This window comes from Herpailurus yagouaroundi, unplaced genomic scaffold (genome assembly GCF_014898765.1).
Source record: "Herpailurus yagouaroundi ecotype Mexico unplaced genomic scaffold, PumYag 222, whole genome shotgun sequence".
NCBI classification, from domain to species: Eukaryota; Metazoa; Chordata; class Mammalia; order Carnivora; family Felidae; genus Herpailurus; species Herpailurus yagouaroundi.
In genome coordinates this window covers 165,068-186,658 of record NW_024412453.1, presented here as the reverse complement: position 1 = coordinate 186,658, position 21,591 = coordinate 165,068, and the positions used below count along the sequence as shown (strand labels likewise).

The 21,591-nt window shown below is 41.2% G+C and overlaps 1 protein-coding gene across 11 annotated transcripts in view; it reads left to right on the top strand.

Annotated features, from left to right (window-relative positions):
• TNRC6A (trinucleotide repeat containing adaptor 6A) overlaps positions 1-21,591 on the top strand; it is a 164,346-nt gene that overhangs the window by 105,371 nt on the left and 37,384 nt on the right. For 8 of the 11 annotated variants that reach the window (XR_005785551.1, XM_040458739.1, XM_040458732.1 and 5 more), the window contains one exon: positions 11,655-12,059. The exons of 2 other annotated variants lie outside the window; for them this stretch is intronic. Coding sequence is in view for 8 of the 9 variants with exons in the window: in XM_040458739.1 (XP_040314673.1) it covers positions 11,655-12,059 (405 nt within the window). In the remaining variant the exon portion in view is untranslated. The remainder of the gene's footprint in view (positions 1-11,654; positions 12,060-21,591) is intronic. One more of the 11 variants, XM_040458737.1, reaches the window with a different exon arrangement.

The following is a 21,591-nucleotide window of genomic DNA, read 5'->3' as shown; positions in this document are numbered from 1 at the left end:
TCTGTGAGGCTAAAGAATCTGTTTTTTTAAACAACTTTCCCTTAACAGCGCTAGTTAAACAAATTTAAGGATCACTTCTAGGATTTAAGTTATGAAAGAGACTTAAGGGCAGTCTGACTTGTTTTTTCTTTGAAAGCGTGTACATCTGCCTGAAAACTCTTTCCATCATCCCATTGTTTCGAATCTCACATACTTCCAGGACAAGGTTTGACGGATAGATTAACTAAAGATCTTGGAAATACCATGCTGTGAATGTGGTGTGGATATCCTCCAGCTGTTAGAGAAGATCTGTACTCTAGAACAGATTGCTCGGGCATTTTGCTGAAGAGTTGAGGATTGTATGGAGGCAAATCAGCGATGTTTCTCTTTGTGTTAGTAATTTGAGGTGGGAAATGTTTGAGTAAGAAGATCACGTTCCCTGCGGGATTAGAAGTGGGTGCTTCCTAAGACTCGGGAACAGGTATGCTTCCCATTTCTCTAGGGCATGTGAAGCGAATTACAACTAAATGAGTTCAATTTAATATGTATTTAAAAAAAATTTTTTTTTTCAACGTTTATTTATTTTTGGGACAGAGAGAGACAGAGCATGAACGGGGGAGGGGCAGAGAGAGAGGGAGACACAGAATCAGAAACAGGCTCCAGGCTCCGAGCCGTCAGCCCAGAGCCCGACGCGGGGCTCGAACTCACGGACCGCGAGATCGTGACCTGGCCGAAGTCGGACGCTTAACCGACTGCGCCACCCAGGCGCCCCAATATGTATTTTAAATTCAGTATTTAATTTTGAGTTGTTTATGATGCCGCTTGGGATTTTTCCTTACTTTAATAACTTTATAACAAATATATTAAGATTTGTTTGCGCCTGTGTAAAATATAAATACAGCTTGTTATAGTTCATATTAGTTTTTAAGTCTTCAACTTCTTAAATAGCCATCTAGTTCAGCCTACTTGCTAAGGATTAACAGAAGCTGATGGATTGGCAGGCATTTAGGTATTTTGTCCAGGTTGACCAGTGGCACTTAACACTGCAGCCATTTGTCCACAGTGAAAATTCTAGCATTCACATCTGTATGTGTCAACTTAAAAGCCAGACTTGCCCCTTCTGTGCTATTCAGTGCCCTTCAGCACTCCAGAACTCACCAAAGTCAGTATAGGACAGGGAATGTATATTATACAGGGGAAATATATTATAAATCCTCCAGTGTGTTTATTAATGAGTAAGAGGATTTTTATAGTAGTACAAAGTTTGGCTAAGTTTTAGATAAATTTGATTTGTAGGCTCATCTTAATTGACCAGAACGCTCTTTGCATTGTTTAACCAGCTGGCTGCTTCTTTCCCCTCCTGGCCCTCTTAAAATATAAGCAGATGGAATTTGAGTTATTGTGCCTCAAATACAGGGGAAGTTGGTGAGCCGTACCTCCATAGCAGTTCAGTGACACTGTGCCTTTCTGCATTTCCTGCAGAAAGCTATGGAGTGGGAAAACAACAGAAGTTGGAAGCTCCTTTCTTTAGAATTTCTTGGTGTAGAGAATTTTCTAATCTGCTTGAAGTTTTTGTCAGGTTTGTGCTTTTTGAAACTCTGTCCCCTGTGACATTGCTGCTGCTACTGCTGCTAATCAGGAAAACGGGAAGAATTGATTTCACTCATATAGGTTTGCTTTTCTTCTGATCATGAGGCAGATTCTATTGAAAACTACCGTATTATTTTAGCACGGCAGCTAGAATAATTGATTTGAGAGTTTAGGCTTAAAGAGATTATAATTACTTACTGGAAACATTAACAGTAGGGAAGAAAGACAAATCTTGTATGTGGTGTTGCCTGATGAGCAGTTACAGTTTAAATATACTAGTTTGTAACATGTTGACTTTTCTTCCAGAAGTTACTTTATTTTGTGGCTTTTAAGAGCATAAAATCATTCTCTGTAATGAAGATTTCAAAGAATGTTTATAGGTGACATTTATTTTTTAAAATACCGTTTGAGCAAAGGTAAGAATTTCTTAACCATCAAGCATTTGGAGTTGAGCCTAATTATTGACAGCTAGAAATGTTAATTTCTGGAAACTATGGCTTGTTGTCAGTACATTTTTATCTTGTCAATTACACCTACCCCATACTTGTTTGAGAAGGTAGGGTGTTTTTTCTTATAAAAATAAGAAATACTTAGGACAACCCTGGACTTTTGCTCTTATGTGAGAATGACATTTTCCAGCCGAGGCCCTTTCATGGGTGCTGTTGCCATGTGTCTTCAGAGAGAGCTTGACACTTGTCTTTTCCTATATGACGTGTACTGAGGGTAGGCATGCTTACTTCAGGTAAAAAAATTTTTTTTAATGTTTTTTATCTATTTTTGAGACAGAGACAGAGCATGAGCAGGGGAGGGGTAGAGAGAGGGAGACACAGAATCTGAAGCAGGCTCCAGGCTCCGAGCTGTCAGCACAGAGCCTGACGCGGGCCTGACGCGGGGCTCGAATCACGGACTGTGAGATCATGACCCGAGCTGAAGTCAGACGCCCAACCGACTGAGCCACCCAGGTGCCCCTTACTTTAGGTAAATTTAAAGTTTGCCAAAAGAAGTCTTTAAAAGCACTGTGTATTCTATAGATACTTATTAAGTATTATTTTAAACTGGTGATGTCAACTATTTCAATTCTTTTAAGAATTCAAACACAAATCTGTATATGGTTTCTATGTTTTGGAGGTCAGTTTAATATTTCATTCTGTTAAAAGTGAAATCATGTCTTAAATGCCATTTTGGGGGGCGCCTGGGTGGCGCAGTCGGTTAAGCATCCGACTTCAGCCAGGTCACGATCTCGCGGTCTGTGAGTTCGAGCTCCGCATCAGGCTCTGGGCTGATGGCTCAGAGCCTGGAGCCTGTTTCCGATTCTGTGTCTCCCTCTCTCTCTGCCCCTCCCCCGTTCATGCTCTGTCTCTCTCTGTCCCAAAAATAAATAAACGTTGAAAAAAAAATTAAAAAAAAAAAATGCCATTTTGGTATCCTATGCCTGCTGTTTATGCCAGTATTTCTAGAAGATTCACAATGTAGCCAATATGAAGACTCATACACAAAGCTAAATTATAGACTTTGGAAGGGTAGGACTAAAGGAAGGGCTTGAGGTATTAAGATTTTGTCATTCATGTTTTGGGGAGTTTGGTAAGCAATTCATGATACTGATGGCTGCTTTGTAGTTCAACTATTGTTTCTATTAAACTTGTAGATAGCCAACAGGAAGTTCTCTTATTTACTGTTTTCTGAAATTTATTCAGATGGCATTTAAAATGTTATCTTAAAGATTAAAAGAAGTAAATATTCATATAATTTTAATTTCTAATGACTGAGTAAATAAGTAAAAAAATTTTTTTACAAATTTAGAACTTGTATATTTAGGATTTTGGATATTAAATATCTCTTATCTAGTCCTGGTATTTTACGTGAATGTAGGACAATTGCTGTGGGTTTTTTCCCCCAGTTAATAGACGTTTTTCAGAGCAGCTTCCAGCTTACAGAGTGATAGCATGCTTGTGCATAAGAAATCTCAAAACACATGAAAGTAGCACAAATTAATAATTTAATTGTCACATTGGTTCTTTCGGTTTTTTTGCAAAGTGGGAAGTCTTGATTTGGAGCACGATTTAGGAAAATGTCGGTTTAAATTCTTCTCATGAGTAATTTTTCCATTCTAAAAAATGTTCTAAAACGTGTTGATTTCTGGGCCAGTTCATAATTTTGTCCATCTGCTTAAACTGTACAAAAGACCAGTTGGGTCACAGAATGGCAAAAAAAATGTAAAATAAAAAAGTTTTAGTGGGTATGTGTGTTTTGTACTGGCCTAACGAAATTCCTTCAAAATATTTTTCTGGTATTATGGATAACATGATGTTGTGGCTAATTAGGGTAACTTCCCAGATAAACAATCATATTTACTGAACTTGTCTTGTTCTGTGGATGCCAGCTCTGGGTTGTTTGTTTGTTTGTTTGTTTAGAGCAGAGATTTCTAACCACTGAGTTACTCAGCAACATACCAGCCAGCTACTATCATCGTCCTTAACTCTTTCTTCTTTTGATCATTCTCTCTTTACCAGTTCTTGATTCTTCCACCGATTAAATGTCAGTGTTTCAGTGTTTCATCTTCAGTATCATTCTACATTGTTCTTTGGGTTCATGTCATGCTGACAGTTCTTCGGTTGTTCATTCAGCCAGTAGTTCTTGGTCGTGTGTGGTGCTTGGGAATGCCAGTGATAAAGGGGAGGAGCAAGAAGGCGGCACTTAAGCATGTGCAGGGCGAGAGATGCATTAAGAGTTTTATGGGAAAGAGGAGGGGAAATTGCTTGTCATAAAATGCTTTTAAGGCTGGCAGAACCTGGGGAGGGGTTGCAGGGTAGTTCATTGTTTCCTAGGAAAGGTGGAGAGAAAGATTTTCAAGAAAGGTATCAAGGACGTGGGCACCTGGGTGGCTTAGTCGGTTGAGCGTCCAACCCTTGGTTTCGGCTCAGGTCATGATCTTGCAGGTTTGTGAGTTGAAGCCCCACGTCAGGCTCTGCACTGACAGTGTGGAGCCTGCTTGGGATTCTCTGTCTCCCCCTCCCCTGCTCATGTGCTCTCTCTGTCTCTCTTTCTCTCAAAATAAATAAACAAACATTAAAAAAAGGAAAAGAAAAGTATCACGGCATTTTAGGCACAAAGAATATCCTGAAAAAGAATGGTACCTTTTGGAGTATGGCAGGTTCTTGGTGTGACAGAGAAGGAAATGCATGTTTTTGCAATGGGGTATGAATCTGGAGAAGTGGTAGACCGGGGCCATGCTAAGGACTTTAGATGATTTCTGAAAGCACTTTAATGATACAGACAACTTGGGGCAGAGAGATGATAGATTTGGGGAGGGGAGTCAAGATGGAAGCCCCAGAGACCAAGTAAGAAGTTTTTGCAAGCGTAAATTGGAGGGCCTAAATCACAGCAGTGACATTGGAGATGATAAGGATGCATTTGAATGCTGTCCAGTAGATAATCTGTCAGACCTGTTGCCTGAACGTGGAGGGATAGGGAGAATTTGGGGAACAAGTCCCTGCTTGAGTAAATAGGGAGGCCATTTTTAAAAGCTCTTTCTGTCCTGCCTCTCTGGCCACTACTGCTCTTCTGTCGGCTACAGTAGCCTCTCCTTTGGGTCTCGGTGATGCTTCTCATTCTGCTGCTCGCGTCACCTTTCTCCCACCTCTCTGCTGAATGCTAAGTTGATTTTTCTGGTTCATACTTCACCGAACTTCAGAACCATATGTTCAGCTGCATTCTACACATGGATATTCTAGAGCAGTGGTTTTCAGAATTTATCTGAGGACTCCCCAGAGGCTGTCTGAAACTTCCATGAAATTCACAAGGTCACACTATTTTCATGACAGAAAGTTTACTTGTGGTCTTCACTCTTTTTTCTCATAAGTACATAGTGGAGTTTTCTAGAGGCTACATAAAATGTGGATGTCACAACAAATTGGATGCAGAAGTAGATGTGAAATCGACCTGCTTTCTGTTAAGCCAGATATTAAAGATGTTTGGAAAAATGTAAAAACAGTGCATGCATACATTTCACTCTTTTTGTTTTGGAAATCTTATTTCAGAAAATATATATTCATTCAGTGAAAATACATATTCGTGTAAGAGTTTATTTTTTTCTTTAAATATTTATTTATTTCGAGAGAGAGAGAAAGTAAACAAGAAAGGGGCAGAGAGGGGGAGAGAGAATCCTGACTCAGGACTCAGTCCCATGAACCGTAAGATTACGACCTGAGCCAAAATCAAGAGTTGAATGCTTAACCAACGGAGACACCCATGCACTCCAAGAGTTTTTGTTTTTGTTTGTGTTTTTTTATTTTTTTTAATGTTTATTTTTGAGAGAGAGAGACACACACACACACACAGAATCCTAAGCAGCCTCCAGGCTTTGAGCGGTCAGCGCACAGTTGGATGTGGGGCTTGAGCCCTTGAGCCAGAGTCAGAGGCTTTAACTGACTAAGCCACCCAGGCGCCCCAAGAGTTTATTTTTTAAATGAATTAATATATTTTTAAATATCTCTATAAATTTCTAATATGGTAAATATAGTTTTAACCCACATAAACAAAAGATCTTTGGTGTTCTCAATAACTTTTAAAAACACAAAGGGGTCTTGAGACCAAAACATTTGAGAATTAAACTGTCATACAGAAACAGTAAACCTAACATCAAAACCAAAGCTCATTCTCACGTATTTTCCAAACTTAGTTTTTGTCTTCTATTACAGTATCTTGGTAGATGGTACTACTGTCTACCCACATTCCAGGCCAGAAATCTGAGGGTCATCCTTACTCCCCCTTTTTTAACCTAGACAGCAGTAGTGATCACTAACATTTATTGGGTACTCGCAAGGGGCCAAGTACTATTTTCAGTTCTTTACATCCATTGTCTTATTAAAGCCTCACAACAACCCTGCATGGTAGAGGTATTAATACTTACCCCTGTTTTACAGATGAGGGGAACAGAGGTACAGGTTCTTAAGTGGCTTGCCCATGGTCATACAGCTAGTAAGTTGCAGAGCCAAGATTTAAATCTAGTCAGTCTTTTGAACCTGCACTTCTTTATTCCGAAACAGTTTGTGTAGATTGATAGGACATGTTTCTTAAGGATTTTATTTTTATTTATTTATTTTTAACGTTTATTTATTTTTGAGAGAGAGAGGGAAACACAGAATGCGAGCAGGCTCCAGGCTCTGAACTGTCAGCACAGAGCCCGACTCAGGGCTCGAATTCATGGACCGCCAGATCATGACCTGAGCTGAAGTTGGACGCTTAACCAGCTGAGCCACCCAGGTGCCCCTCTTGAAGATTTTATATGCACATTCCCTATAAAGTCATCTGGGCCTGGTGCTTTTTAGAGAGGTAAATCTTGGAGGACTTTTTTCAGTGTTTTTTGATGTTGTTCTAGGATCTTCTCTATAAGCTCATTTGGGTAAATTATACTTTATAGGGCAGACACTGGGCCTATAGCTTGCAAACTTGGCCCAGTGCCTATTTTTGTATTCCAAGTTTTGCTGAAACACAGTCACATCCATTCATTTATGTGTTGCCTATGGCTGGTTTTTGTGCTACCATAGCAGAGTTGTAGTTGAAAGATTATATGGCCTATATAATGTTTACTATCCGGCTCTTTACAGGAAAGATTTGCCAAGCCATGTTATGGAACATTGTTTACATTTTGAATTCTGTCTTTTTTAATCCCCGGCACGGTTTGTATTTCTTTTTTCTCCACATTGTTCGGGATTACTAAAATTTTGTCAGACTTCCTGGTAACACTGTTGGGTGTTCCCTTTTCTGCTGTGCTCTTCAACGATTTAAATAGCATTAGAGTTACATGTTTCTTAGAAGTATTCTGGTAAAAACAAAAAACACTGAATGGCAGTATTGGTCAAACTGTCTGATCCTGATGGGTGATTTCATAAATTCCTCCATTTCTTCTGTTCTAATTACTGTTTATTTTCTTGCCTTTTTCAGGGTCAGAGTTAAATCTCTCCTCCATCTTTTCGAGTTAATTATAGAGTTGAGCCTAAAGAAAAATCTTCATTTTAGAAAATCATCTCATTTTTTCCTAATTTTAAAAAATCATGGGGCGCCTGGGTGGCGCAGTCGGTTAAGCGTCCGACTTCAGCCAGGTCACGATCTCGCGGTCCGGGAGTTCAAGCCCCGCGTCAGGCTCTGGGCTGATGGCTCAGAGCCTGGAGCCTCCTTCCGATTCTGTGTCTCCCTCTCTCTCTGCCCCTCCCCCATTCATGCTCTGTCTCTCTCTGTCCCAAAAATAAATAAACGTTGAAAAAAAATTAAAAAAAAAAAATCAGGTTAACTACCAGTTTATTTTTTTCATAAAGCCACACCTTGGAGTTACTAGTTTACTTTGTAAAGTCCTTGGTTTCTCCTTTTATCTCCACTAATTCCTTCTTATGCTTCATTTAGTTCATTCTTTAACTTCAGTAAGATGCTTTTTATTCATTCTTGTTTGTTGAAAATAGTTAAGGCTAGGAATTTTTCTTTAAGCATTGGTTTAGCCGTATCTTAAAATTTATCATGTGTTTTGTTTTCACTAGTATTTTCTTGGTAACTCTACAGTTTTGGTATTTCTTTTTCTTTCTCAGCTCAAAATTTATTTAAGGCTGTTTCATTTGCTAGTTTTGTTGTTTCTAATGTGGTTGCATTGTAATCCAGAAATGTCATCTGTATTATTTGTACTTTTTGCAATATAGTGGTGTTTTCTTCAGTACTATATTGTGTGTGTGTGTGTGTGTGTGTGTGTGTGTGTGTGTACTTTTATACTGTTTCATCAAAAAAGGTGTTCTCTGTCCATCAAGGTAGATGGTTTTGCCTTTTTTCCCAGTTTTTCTGTCTCCACTTGATTTACGTTTTGATACTAAGTTTTGGTATATAAACGTTCTTTTAGCTGTTCAAATTTTTTTAGTTGGTTTCTTTTATCAGTATGAAACATCTTGTTTTTTTTTTTTTTCCAACGTTTTTTATTTATTTTTGGGACAGAGAGAGACGGAGCATGAACAGGGGAGGGGCAGAGAGAGAGGGAGACACAGAATCGGAAACAGGCTCCAGGCTCTGAGCCATCAGCCCAGAGCCCGACACGGGGCTCGAACTCACGGACCGCGAGATCGTGACCTGGCTGAAGTTGGACATCTTGTTTTTTATAATGATTTTCTGATTGAATTTTTTTAAACTGGACATTAATATTGCTTTTATTTAAATTTTGTTAGCATTTTTGGTCATGTATCTGTATACTTTTCCCCCTCAACTTCCTGTATTGTTTTGTTTTAGAAGTGATTTTTGCAAAGTACATTCCTTAAAGTTTTTCTTTTCTTAAAAAAGCTAAAGAGCTTTTATTAATAAGTAAATTTAACTCATTTACATTTATTTTGATTACAGATCGTTTGGAGCTCATGCGTGGCATCTGTCTATATTTCATATTAACTGCAATTCTGAAATAATTATTTTTATTGCATTTTCTGTATCTTTTGAATGGATTGAGTTTTCTTATTTGCTCAGTTTTTTTTCTCTTTTCAGTGGTTTGGATATTTATTGATGTAATTAACCTAAATTTTAACTGCACAAACACACTAGCCAAAAATCATGCAGTAATTATGTCTGTTACCCAGCAACCCCATCCTTACCACCCTACCTTCACACGCAGTTAACTTCTTTACTCTTCCAGTATGCATCATGTTTATATCTGGGATTTCACTTCAGATTATTTAGTTCAGTTTTATAATCAGTAGTTACATTGTCTTAATATTTTTACTGGTTTTAGTTAACTCTTCTGGCCCCAGAAATGAGGACCTATCTCGGCCTTACTTTCCCCATGACACTCGACTGAGGAGTACAGCAGCTCTCTGAATTGGAGGCAGGGATGGGGCTGCCGGGTGACAGACGGAAATACTGCTTCTGAATTCCTGGTCACTTTTGGCATAGTGTTAAGGTTCTCCGACATTATTCACATAAATCGTTCACAAGTGTTTGCCTGTAGGTTATCTTCTAATTCCTTGAATGTATTAAAGACCATTTTCCTGTTGCTGTCTCATATAAATAATGTCGTTGGGTTTTAAATTGTTACAATCTTGTCTTTTCCTTTTAGTAATACAGTGGCAGGCAAGCCTGTGTTTTAGCAGTGGATAACCGTATTACAAGGTTACATTCAGTTGCCAGATAGATACAGTGCTGAACCTGTACTAAACATGCAAAGGTTGAGTTGGAGTTTTTGTGTTTTTTATGATTTCATAGTTATGTGTACTTTATCTTTTTTTTGGTTTCAGAGGTACTTTAGAATATTCTAGTGCCTTGTTTTCCTTGTGACAGAGGAATATACATTATTGCTGCTTTCTGGGAGCATTAAATTGTCTGGGAGACAAAAGTTTCATATATAAAGTAATTAGACCTAGAATGTACTTGGCTCAAATTATTAATGTGAGGCTTTTTGGTTGCCTTCAAGAATGGCAGGGATTCCAAGCAATAGATGGAATGTAATTTTATAATTTTTTCAGTGCAGTCCTCCTGAATGACAGTTTGCTTGTATTACTTTAGAGGAATCAAAATCACATGAGAAAATAAGAGACCAGATCCCGTATTAAAGAATACTAGTATTAGTGACGTAGACAAACTCCACCAGTGGCCGGGAGATAGAAGGTGGTTAGTGAGGCCAGACCTACATGAAGGAGACTCTAGAGCTGCGAGGGGTGGGGGTGGGGACGGGGGAGCAGGTAGCTGCTGGAAATGATACCGGTGACCTCTTTATCACACCATCATACGCATTGTAGGCATTTAACAAATATTTCCTGTATTTGGTCCACAGAATAGCTTCTGCTTGTGGAGTTTTTACATTGTGCTGGGTACTAGATCAACACTGCCTGTACGGGCAAGGTGAAAGACACACAGACGACCCAGTTCTAGTAGCAGTGTTCGAATTTCAGGCCTGGAGCTCTCAACCCTTGGGCAGCATTTTCTCCGAGCATCCTCACTGGTCACATGGATACATTTCACTTTATTTGTCTGACAGTGGCATCTGTAAAGATGTGTCGAACTCTCACGGAAACGTTAAACGGCCGCAAAAGGTGGTATTGTGCGGATCATTAACAGATACCCGTTGTTTGTATCGCCTTATACTTGGTGCTCTGTAAGCAGTAACAGTTAACTCGAGGATAGCTCTGCAGGGTATAGGTGTTACCCCATTTGACGGGGGATACCACAGGCTCGGTCACGTCTATACAGCTTGTCCAAAGACACAGAGCTCAGTAAAGGCAGCACTGTGATTAAAACCTGGGTCCATCCAGCACTGAAAGTTCTTATACCACGCGGCATTTATGTAATTTAGAGACTAGGTATATCTTCACCGGCTTGAGTCCTTTCCATCAGTTTGTTTACTTATTTGATCTCTCTTAAGGGTCTAAAAATACACTTTATAATTTCAGATTGTTCATACAGTAGACAAATGGCTATTTCTCAGCTCTGCTTAAGAGAGGTTATCTATGTTACTTCTCCCATTTTGGTTAGTTTCATAGATGTCATTCTTTGTATTCACTTCCCCGTTCTGAGTTTGTCCTATTTGAGACTTTATGTTTTAACAGCAAAAAATATTGTTAACTTTGTCTGTTTTTAAAAAAACTGTCAGATTGTTTTCTATCCTTTCTACCTGTTACTTGTGTTCAGTCTTTCAGAGATGAAGAATAGGAACCAAACACATTAAAAATGAGGCAGATTAAGAACAGTTTCCAGAGAATTGAGGATTCTTTTAGGATTACCAAAATTCAATTCAGCACATTTGTTCTTGAAGCTACTATGAGTTCTCTAGTTGCACAATCAGGTGCTTGTTCTCTGATCAGAATAATACGGGACGGAGCTGGTGAGCATGAGCTGTCCAGGCCAGGGGGTGCTGATGATGTCCATGCCCTTATTGGAGAGGTAGTTAGCAGAAGTAAAATTTGACTCTCTCCTAAGAAAACCCTAGCCTGTGAGTGAGGATATCCTCACGCACTTGAACTTTCCGTTCCTTTAGGGTTGTTTTTCTTAGTGCCTTTTTACTTAGATGGCTTACTGTGGAGGTACACTTTACTGGCTAATCTTTTCCACCCCTTTTCTTTTGTTGGGATTAGTGCCAGAACAGATAAAGCCCAGTGTAAGCCAGCCTCAGCCTGCCAACTCTAATAACGGCACTTCCACAGCAACCAGCACTAATAATAATGCCAAGCGAGCCACAGCCAACAATCCGCAGCAGCCGCAGCCGCCGCAGCAGCCGCCACAGCCGCCACAGCAGCCGCAGCAGCCGCAGCCGCAGCCGCAGCCACCACAGGCCTTGCCTCGGTATCCTCGGGAAGTACCACCACGATTTCGCCACCAGGAACACAAACAGCTTCTAAAGAGGGGTCAGCATTTTCCTGTCATAGCAGCAAACCTGGGATCTGCTGTTAAAGTGTTAAGCAGCCAGTCAGAAAGCAGTGCTTTAACAAATCAACAGCCACAAAATAACGGAGAGGTGCAGAACAGCAAAAACCAGTCAGGTGAGAGAAGGCATTTCTTACAAGACTCCCACTGTCATCATTAGCAGCGTAGCAAGTGTATACATTCATGGCTTTTGGGGGGTGTATTTGTGTTCATCAGTGTCTGCAAATAAGAGTTCCGTGCAGGGAGTTATGAATGGGGAACCCTAAAAATGTTTCCTGTAAGCTGACTGCCCATCCTGCTTTTTAAATGATTAATCACTGTCCCTCCAGGTTCTACCCATTTTAGTAAGTAGCTTATAGCTTAAATCGATAAAACTGTAGCTCAGATTGAGCACCCTCCCCCAAGGGATGTGCTAAGCAGTTTTACACATTATTGCAATTAATTGTTGACAGCTCTGTGAGGCATAAGTTGTTCTTATCCTCACTTTTCAACAGAGGTAACTGGGGCACCAAGACATTAGCTAAGTTGCCTAACCTCACTCCGTTACCATGTGCCATTAAAAGACTGTTGCACGTGGAAATTATATTCAGACAGCACACCCATTCAGTTATTGCCACAGATCAGCAAGGGTGGTGAGGCAGGAAGTGTATGTGATTACAGTTTTCTCAAAGCTCGGTTTGTTTCAACATGTTCTGACAGGCTCTGATGGTTTGTTTGTCCCTTCATTTTTCAAACTGTTTTTGAAGCATTTATTACAAGCCAGATAGAGACTTGAGGAGAATCAAGGTTCCCACACATGCAAACACTAGCAGATCCTGGTTATGAACAAAGTTTCTAGAGCCAAATGGACCTGGCTTTTAAATCCCGGCTCTTTGGACATGTCACTTAATTGTGCTACGAGCCTGCGTCTCATCCGAGCAGCCTTTACTAACCATCCCGGCAAGAGTTACTCTCTCTCTCTCTCTCTCTCTCTCTCTCTCTCTCTGTGCTGTCCTATGTACACCAGGAACTCCTCTGCACGTCATGTTACCGTGTCTCCCAGCTAATGAGGGGCAGAGCTCAAGTTCCAGCTCCAGAGCTGTGCTCCTGACAACCGTGCTGTATTTGGGCACCATACTGCACGGTGGTGGGGAAGGAGGAAGAGGACACAGATGTGATCTTTCTGGCATAGGTGATCAGAGCAGCACATTAGTATTGGAAAGGATGCAAACGTAAATTACCACCGCCCCTCCCCCCACACCCCAGCCACTTAACTCCCTTGTGTGGGCTTGCCCAATCACTTAACTTACTTGGACCTTCTCCTAATCTGTTAGTACGGACATTAATGCCCAACCTATATGGTTGCTTTGAGGATTAAACTGTGCGATGTGTTTTTAACAAATTTTTTTTTTTTTCAACATTTATTTATTTTTGGGATAGAGAGAGACAGAGCATGAACGGGCGAGGGGCAGAGAGAGAGGGAGACACAGAATCGGAAACAGGCTCCAGGCTCTGAGCCATCAGCCCAGAGCCCGACGCGGGGCTCGAACTCACGGACCGCGAGATCGTGACCTGGCTGAAGTCGGACGCTTAACCGACTGCGCCACCCAGGCGCCCCTGTGCGATGTGTTTTAAGCATGTAGCTTGGCGCCTAATGTTTAGGTGCTGAATGAATTATCTTCCCCAAAACTTTTACAGAAGAACTTGTACTTTTCAGGAAGAAGAGTCTGGTTTAGACATTATATATGATGCCAAGCAGTTAATTTGGTGGGAAGTTCATCTGAGAAATCAGATTGGGAACAGATGTATTGAGTCATCAGCATGTTTTCTAAAAGTGTGGTTGAAACCTTAGGAGAGGCTACTCACACAACATGTGCTCGAGTACCTATACACCAAACTGGTGGCATCGGAGTTCACAAAACAAACAGGGAAGTGGGCCAGTAAATTTAGAAAATGGTATGATGTTGAATACGCTTTTTCAGTTTGGGAAATGAAAGAACAAAGGTGTTTTTGAAATGGACCAATAGGAGTGTAAGAGTGTTTTTCTCAAAAGTGGGTAGTGGTCAGAAATCCCCAATTATGACAGATGTGCATTCAGATGAAAAGAAGGCCTATGTGAGCATAGGAAGAAATCTTCAACAGAGGCTGAAAAGGAAAAGTATCCTGCGTATTTCTCCAAGGACTTTCCGAGGGGGCACTGCGGGGGCACTGCGTTAATGTGGAGGTGGAGCCGGAAGCCAGGAGGGTGCGGCAGTCGGCAGTCTGGCTGAGCCCGGAGGCTTGTGAATGACAAAGGCCGAGTGCTCTGCAGAGAAACCAGACTTGTGCTTTTATCTGTTTTGAAAACATTTGCGAACCCCCCTTACCAGCATATGTCACATGTTTACATTAAAACATCTTTGTAGGCACTACTCGGAGTAGGAGCAACTTTAGCCACGTAAGAGACCACCGGGTGTCTGTGAGCCAGGGAAGCCGCCTGAGACTGTCAGGCCTGCCCTGGCCTCTGAGGGGTATTTACAACAGTAATGACTGACCTTTAGCGGGTGTTCGCTACGATGCACACACCTCACGAACACATTTAAGCCTCATTTTACAGATTCGAGCTTAGGCTAGTGATCAGTGAGGAGCGGCGTAGCCTATGTTATAAACAGCTTGAGCAGTAGTCCACAGACACAAAAGCTGTGGTGTCGTGAACCACATGCAGTTCAGAATTGTACGAACATGATCTTAACTTTTAATTTTTGTATCCGTGTTTGACATTTTTGTTTCCCGAACAGATGCAGTTAATGGACATGATTTGACATGTTAATCAGTACATACAATAAATACGCAGCTATTTGCTTAAAGTTTTCATGATAAAAGTGAGGAGTGCTGGATACACCTCCCTTGTCCTCACAGAACTCATTTCTCGTTTATTCAGTGCAGTCAGGGAGCAGGGGTCTCACCTAAATGAGAACAGGTACTTCGTGAATCAGAGGTCACAAGCTCAGCCCCTTCGCGGGCCTAGCAAGTAAGCGAAGTAGAAGATAAGAAAGAGTGATGGGAACTGGGGCAACTGTACTGAGTTTTGTACCCTTCCGAAATACCTGTGCCAGCCTTTAGAACCCTGCTGCGCTGGTCAAACCAGACTGCTCTGCGTGCCCAGCTTCCCATTTGTGGCCGGGCCTCAAACACGCATGATGCTTTCAGTCCGTGCCAAGGGACTTAGAGCCTTCGGGTATCGGGCTTTGCTGCTGCCCAAATAACACTTCAGTTTGGGGGACCTAGAGGCCTTTAGGTAATAAAGGATCTGGGCGGCGCTGATGCACCTAACAGGGCTGGCAGCAGTATTGTTCTTACGGGGCCAAAGTGTTCCGACCCACGTTTTATTATCCAGCTGACAAAGAGCTAAACGGATAGAGAAACAAATCCCCATGTACCCTGCACCCAGATCCAGCGGTTGTTAGTAGTTTCCCACCTTGACTTCACATACACACCTCCTTCCCTCACCTTCCTCCTTGCCTTCACGTGTACACTTCCCCATCATGTGTACATACGTGTGCACACACGTGCACATTCATTACACTTCATCTTTAATACTGCTACAGGCAGTTCCCCAAGAATAAGGATCGTCTCCTGTGCAACCATGATGCCACGATCCACCCCTGCGCAAAGAGGGGACATGTTCAGTATCTTGTAATACGTAGTTCGTGTTCACAGTTCCGCTGGTTCTTCCAAGAATGTCATTTTGTTTATTTATGGTAGGATATCGTTTATATAAAATATAAAGCCTGCAAAACAACATTCTGTATTGCTTAGAGATGAGTTCAGATACAGCATTTTGAGTGGTTACCCTCGGTGACTCACTGGGGAAGGAAGGAGATGTGGTCAGAGAAGGGTGCACAGGACTTTTTTGTATTAGTTACTTCTCACGGGGAGGGGCATGTGGGTATTGTCTGCATTACTTTTCATAGCCTTTACTCCGTTTGAAATTTTTTTTTTTTTTTTAAAGAAATCTCAAGGTCATTTGAGCTATCATGGGGAATGACCAAGAAATGGGGCTGTTTTAATGAAAAAGAGAATGTTAAGGTTTCCAGAGATGTTTCAAGATGAAAATATTGTCCATCCACCTGTGCTCTTTACTGCCTTTTCAGTGTGGTTCATGTCCTTGCTGTCCCGGAGCTTCTGCTTTTTGCTCTCTATTCGCACCTCTTCGCCCTTAGTCTATAAACCTAGTTAAGCTTGTATCGTCTTTTTAAGAAAAATTTAAACTCCCAGTCTCCTGAGGAATCACAGAATTTCTCTCCTCCACCGTCTCACAGAGTGGTCTATATTTGTACTCTCTGATACATCACTTCAGTCCTCTGTAGTCTGGCTCCTGCTCACTTGACTAAAATAGCTCTTCCTAAGGTCACTGATCTTCTGAACGACAAATCCAGACTAACTTATTTTTAGTTTTAGTTGTGGCAAAAAACAGGCTTTTCCGTTTTTATCTTAATAGACACCTACATTTTTATTGTTGATCGCGCCCTCCTCCTGAAAGCTCTTGCATTCTTTCCCTTTTCTTTGACCAATTTTCAGGTTTTATTCCCCCCCATGGCTTTGCTTCAGATCTCTCCCCAGTTTTAGGTTCATGTCCTCTGGATGTCTTCAGCTGATGTGAGGCCCCTCAAACCCCACACGTCCAAAATGGAACTTCTCATCCGGCCACATTCCAGTGTCTCTTTCTGGGTTCCATTGCTCAGAAGGTTGGCATCCCCATCATCCAGCACCAGTCATCTAGAAATCTTAAACTCATGTCTCACGGGCCACTGGTTGTCCAGGTCCTGCTGGTTCATCTCCCACATGTCTCAGCTTTTCTCTCCCGGGGATGGCCATCACCACCACTGGCCCCATCGAGGCACTCACCATCTGGTCTGGAGCAGCACCCCTGAGATTGTCTTTTATGGTTGTCTCCCAGCAGCCTCACCTCGTGTCTCAAACCAGAAACCAGCCATGATCCGTGCATCACATTTGGTTGGTAGTATTGCTTTCGTCTTCTTTACTCTAGAAGAGGATGGCTTGCAGCCCATTCCAGTCAAGTTTTACTGGAAGACTGCCACGCCACTCGTGTCCACATTGTTTTTATGCCTGCTTCCAGGCCACAGCGGCAGAGTGGTTGCCACAGAGACCATCTGACTGGCAAGACTTAAAATATTCACTAATCGGACCTTCATGGGAAAAGTTTTCCCAGCCCCTGGACTAGAGGCCAGAATAACTGAAACAAACGTTCTAGACTTTGTCCCTTGAGTGCTGTTTGAAATTGTGCATGTCAGCCTCTCATATTCCCAGTGATACTGCATCATCCTTCCCAGAAATACTATGACACCGAAGTACTATTTACTTCTGAAGGACTTTGTCCTCTGGTGAGAATGAAGTCTTTAAGGCAGAAAGCACATGTTTAACTGTTAAATCTGTTATATGCTATATATTTAATAAGAAAAGTAAATGAACTTTCTTGAATGTAAATTCTTCCTGAGCAGATTATACTGTTAATTTACAAATCACTTGAATTATAGCCAGTCTGTGCTCTGCCTGCACATGCCCGCTTTGATCTTTGTGCAGAGGCTCTAGGAAGTGACACCTTTCTTCTTGAGATGTGATGCTAGAGCTGCCCCCAGCACCCTTGAGAGACTAGGAGCCGGTGGTAGTTTGCGTTTCCAGTGTTCTGCAGTTAAAGCACAGTCATACGGATCTTAGTTTGCCTACATCATTGCCGTGTGTACAGATTTGTGTTTTGCACCACACTCAGTAAAACTCCACTGTCCCCTTTCCTCACGCCAACACGGGGTTTCACAGTCTCGCTGTTGCTTGCTGTTTCCTGGAAAAACTTAACAGGATTGTTAATAAGGTTCCTCTGGGTTTATCCTCTGGATCATTTGTGATGATGGGTTTTGATTTCCTTATCTGTAAGGGAAACATACTAAAAATTTGACCTCTCCCAATTCTGAAATAATCTCAGTCTCTGAAATGTTTTAGTTGCAATCGCCAAGGAACCCTCTTCTTTTTACACCTTAATTAGACGAGGATCTCCCCACCTCTGTCTAAACTGCACGTTTTTCATAACCAAAAGGTCCCTGGTGAACAGTTTTCAAAATACTCTTTTAGGTTTTTTTGAAAGTATCAAATAGTTTTCAGATTAAAAATGGAATTTTAGCTAATAAGTGCTGATGGATCTCTACTTTTCCTAAAATACATAGAAATATATAGCAAAAGACACATTTAGACCACCACCACCTCCAAACCAGCTCATGACTAGATTCTGAGAACTTTTTACTAACATTAAAGGTGATAGCATTTGGTTTGCAAAATGTATCATGCTGTTTGCTGGGGGGGGGGGGGGGGTTTGTTTGTTTGCTTGCTGCTTTTGATGTATTTTGACATAAAAAGGCTTCGCATTTGGGGCAAATAGTCAGATCTAGGTCCTTTGTTTTGTGGGTTTTTTGTTGTTGTTGTTGTTTTTTTTACTTTTTTATGTATAAAAAATTCTCTTCACTGGTGACTTCATGGTTTCATCTTTTAACACAATCATATGAAATTGTTTTTGACAAAATTTGTCTCATTTCAAGAAATCTTTTTAAAGTATTGGATATTCCTTTTCTCCTGTTGATTTAAAATGCTAACATTTCACAAATGCTTGGATCTGTTTCTGGTTTGCTTTTACTGTTCGGTTAAAGCTTCAACATTCGGGCAGTGCAGCACTGGCTAGCTGTTGCATGATCATGCGGTTCCCCCCGCCCTCTCCCACTCCTGAGATTTTTTTTGGAATTCTCTTATGTTCTACATGAATCTTTAAGTCACTTAAACCAAGTTACAGACTCCTGCTGGCAATTTCTTTTAATTGAATTAAACTTTAAGAAAGAATATTATTATTATCTTCTTATTCAGGAACAAGTTTCTGTATTTAATCAAGTTGTCTTCTGTGGCCTGCAATCAAATGTAATCATAAATGACTAAATATTTTTGTTAGCTTCATTCCAAGCTGCTTTAGAGTTTCTGTGGCTGTTGCAGTTAGGATCCTTTTTTAATCACATTTTCTCATTGACTATTTCTGGTGTTTAGGAAAACCATTGCTTTTACATGTTAACCTGCTTTGTTTCCTGTCTGCTCTCCTTACCTTTTTTCTGGATCATCTTCCAGCACAAGGCTGCGTATTCGTGTTGACGACACCTATCCTACCTTTTTCCTGTCATTATGGGAATGCTTTTGCTGTTTAAGTGTTAAATTCCAGGTCTGTTCATTTATTTTCAGCTTAGGTAGTTTTGTCTAACATTCTTGATCTTATTTACTCCTGCTATTTGGAAGTGGCAAGAAAACACGCGCTTGTAGAAAAACAAAGAATGGAAACAAGTACTTTTGCTCTAGCCTTTGAGATGATGATGATGATGATGGTGGTGGTGGTGGTGGTGGTGGCGGCGGCGGCGGCGGCAGCGGCGGCGGCAGCTTGATTATTTAGATTTGGAGATGTGGATGGATTTGGGGGCTTGGCAGTGTTTAGGATTTGCCACGCTCAGGAAGCAAGCAAGGATAAATCCTAGGTTTTAGGAAACTTACTGAGATGAAGAAAAGCAATAAAGAAGCAGGAACTCTTTTCCCCCTTTGAGAGGAGGTGCCTGTGGGGGAATAATTCAGGAATTAGCATTCTTTGTGAGTTATGTAGATTTAAAGTAAGCAGGTTGTTGTATGCTTTCCAGTTTTGTTCTTCCTGAGATAGACGTGATGGAATGAAAAATGTGCTTTGGAGACAGGACTGAAAAATCCCAGTAATCGTCACTATATATTAATTAGTGATAATAACCGCCCTCATTTATTAAGTACCTACTCTGGATCAGGTATGGTTCAAAGCACTTTTAATTATTAACCACTCAGTCTTCCCAGCTATTTGTGATGGGTATTATTATCGTCCCTGCTTTACAGATGAGGAAACTAATTTGCAGGAAGACGGAGCCTCTTGCCTGTGATCACACAGCTAGTAAATGGCAGGGCAGCTTTTAAGTCCAAGCAGTCTGGCAACAGAGCTGTGCTCTTACTCACTGTACCCAGTTGGCGCTCCGTGGAGCAGTTACTCGAAACTGGTGTTGAACTAAATACTTCACACAGGACAGTGTAGCTCCCGGCTGGGTGGCGTGGTACTGTTTGTGTCCCCAGTCTGTAGACTTGGTCATACAGCTGCTGCATAGAGCCCGGACTTGAACCTCTGTGTCTCTAGAGTTCCAGCCGTGTTGTTATTAGCCACCTAGTTTTTTTACCCAAGGGCTGAATCCGCTCTTCCTCACCTGTGCTATAACGTACCCTCTGGGCCTCGATTTCCCCATCTACAAAGCTGAAGGTAATAGCTGTGCTCTAGGGTCGTTCCAAGGAGTCAGTGACAAAAATGTATAGAAAACACATGACCCATGGTACTGAATGATGTTGCTGGCGGTGCAGGTGCTAGTCCGTGTATTGGCTTGTTTTTGCCCAACGAGACAGACTGTTCGGTGTCTTGTGTTTTGTGACAAAAATCCTTCTCACAGGCAATGAAAGATGGCAAACTTGATTTGGCAGCTGAAAAAACCTGACTCTCAAACAGGGAGCGGAGACCAGAGTCTCTCATAGAACTTTAAATTTCATGTATTTAGTGAATTATATACATGCTTTTGGTTTCTCTTTAGTCCTTTTTTCTGCTACTCTTTTCTAGCTCATAATGTTTTGCTGCTTGGAGGTTGTGCTTTGAGACAAAATGATACCAGGTGAACCTGGTTTTCCACATTAGCAACATCCTGATAGTGAGTTATATTTGTTTTCTAGGCCTCCAGCCCCTGGCGGTTGGCTCATTGGGTCTGGGATATGACTTGAACCGTGGGTTATTTAGAAGCACCACATAGGATTCTGATCACCATTCTAGTCGAGAACTACAACATAAACGACCCCCTAAAGGCAGTCTAAATGCAGACATCTTATGCAGGTTAGCATCTCTGAGAAACTTCTAACTACCAGATCCTTAAGCCGAATGAGAGTAATGAATCTGGGAAGGTATTAGAAACATGAGAACTGCCTGCCCCCTACCTGCGGCAAAATAACTAGATGATGAGATACAGCAGTGAGGCCAAGAGTATAGGATTATGACTGTTCGGTCGTTAATAGTGTCCAGTGCCTGCCCTTGATTTTTTAATCATCGCAATTCTGTGATCTTCTAAAAAACATGGCTGTGAAAGTAAATTAAATTTTTATGAAGGGGAATGGAACTAAAATAATGCTGACTTGTGTGCAGTATTTCAGGTTGAGTATAAACACTAATGAAATGGAAATATAATGGAAAAGACTTTGTAATTTTTATAAGCATGTTATAATACCCAAAAACAGTTGTGTGGAAAAGCTGTTCTAAGAAAGGGAAGACAAGAAGGCATTTCTAGTATATTTCTAATACATTTAATCAAGTTTGTCTGTCTGTCCTTACCCATCTACTTTCCAACCCCTTCTTTCTCATGTCAGGCCTCTAGGCCTGGGTTGCCTCATTATCCTAATACGTTTACTATCACCTAGTCCTTCCTGACACCAAAATTCTTTTCTTTGCTGATAAGGTAACAGTTTGTTCATTCAGCAGATATTTATTGAGAGGGGCTCTTATGTTCCAGGTGCTGCTTTAGGCTTATAGGATAACATCAGTGAACA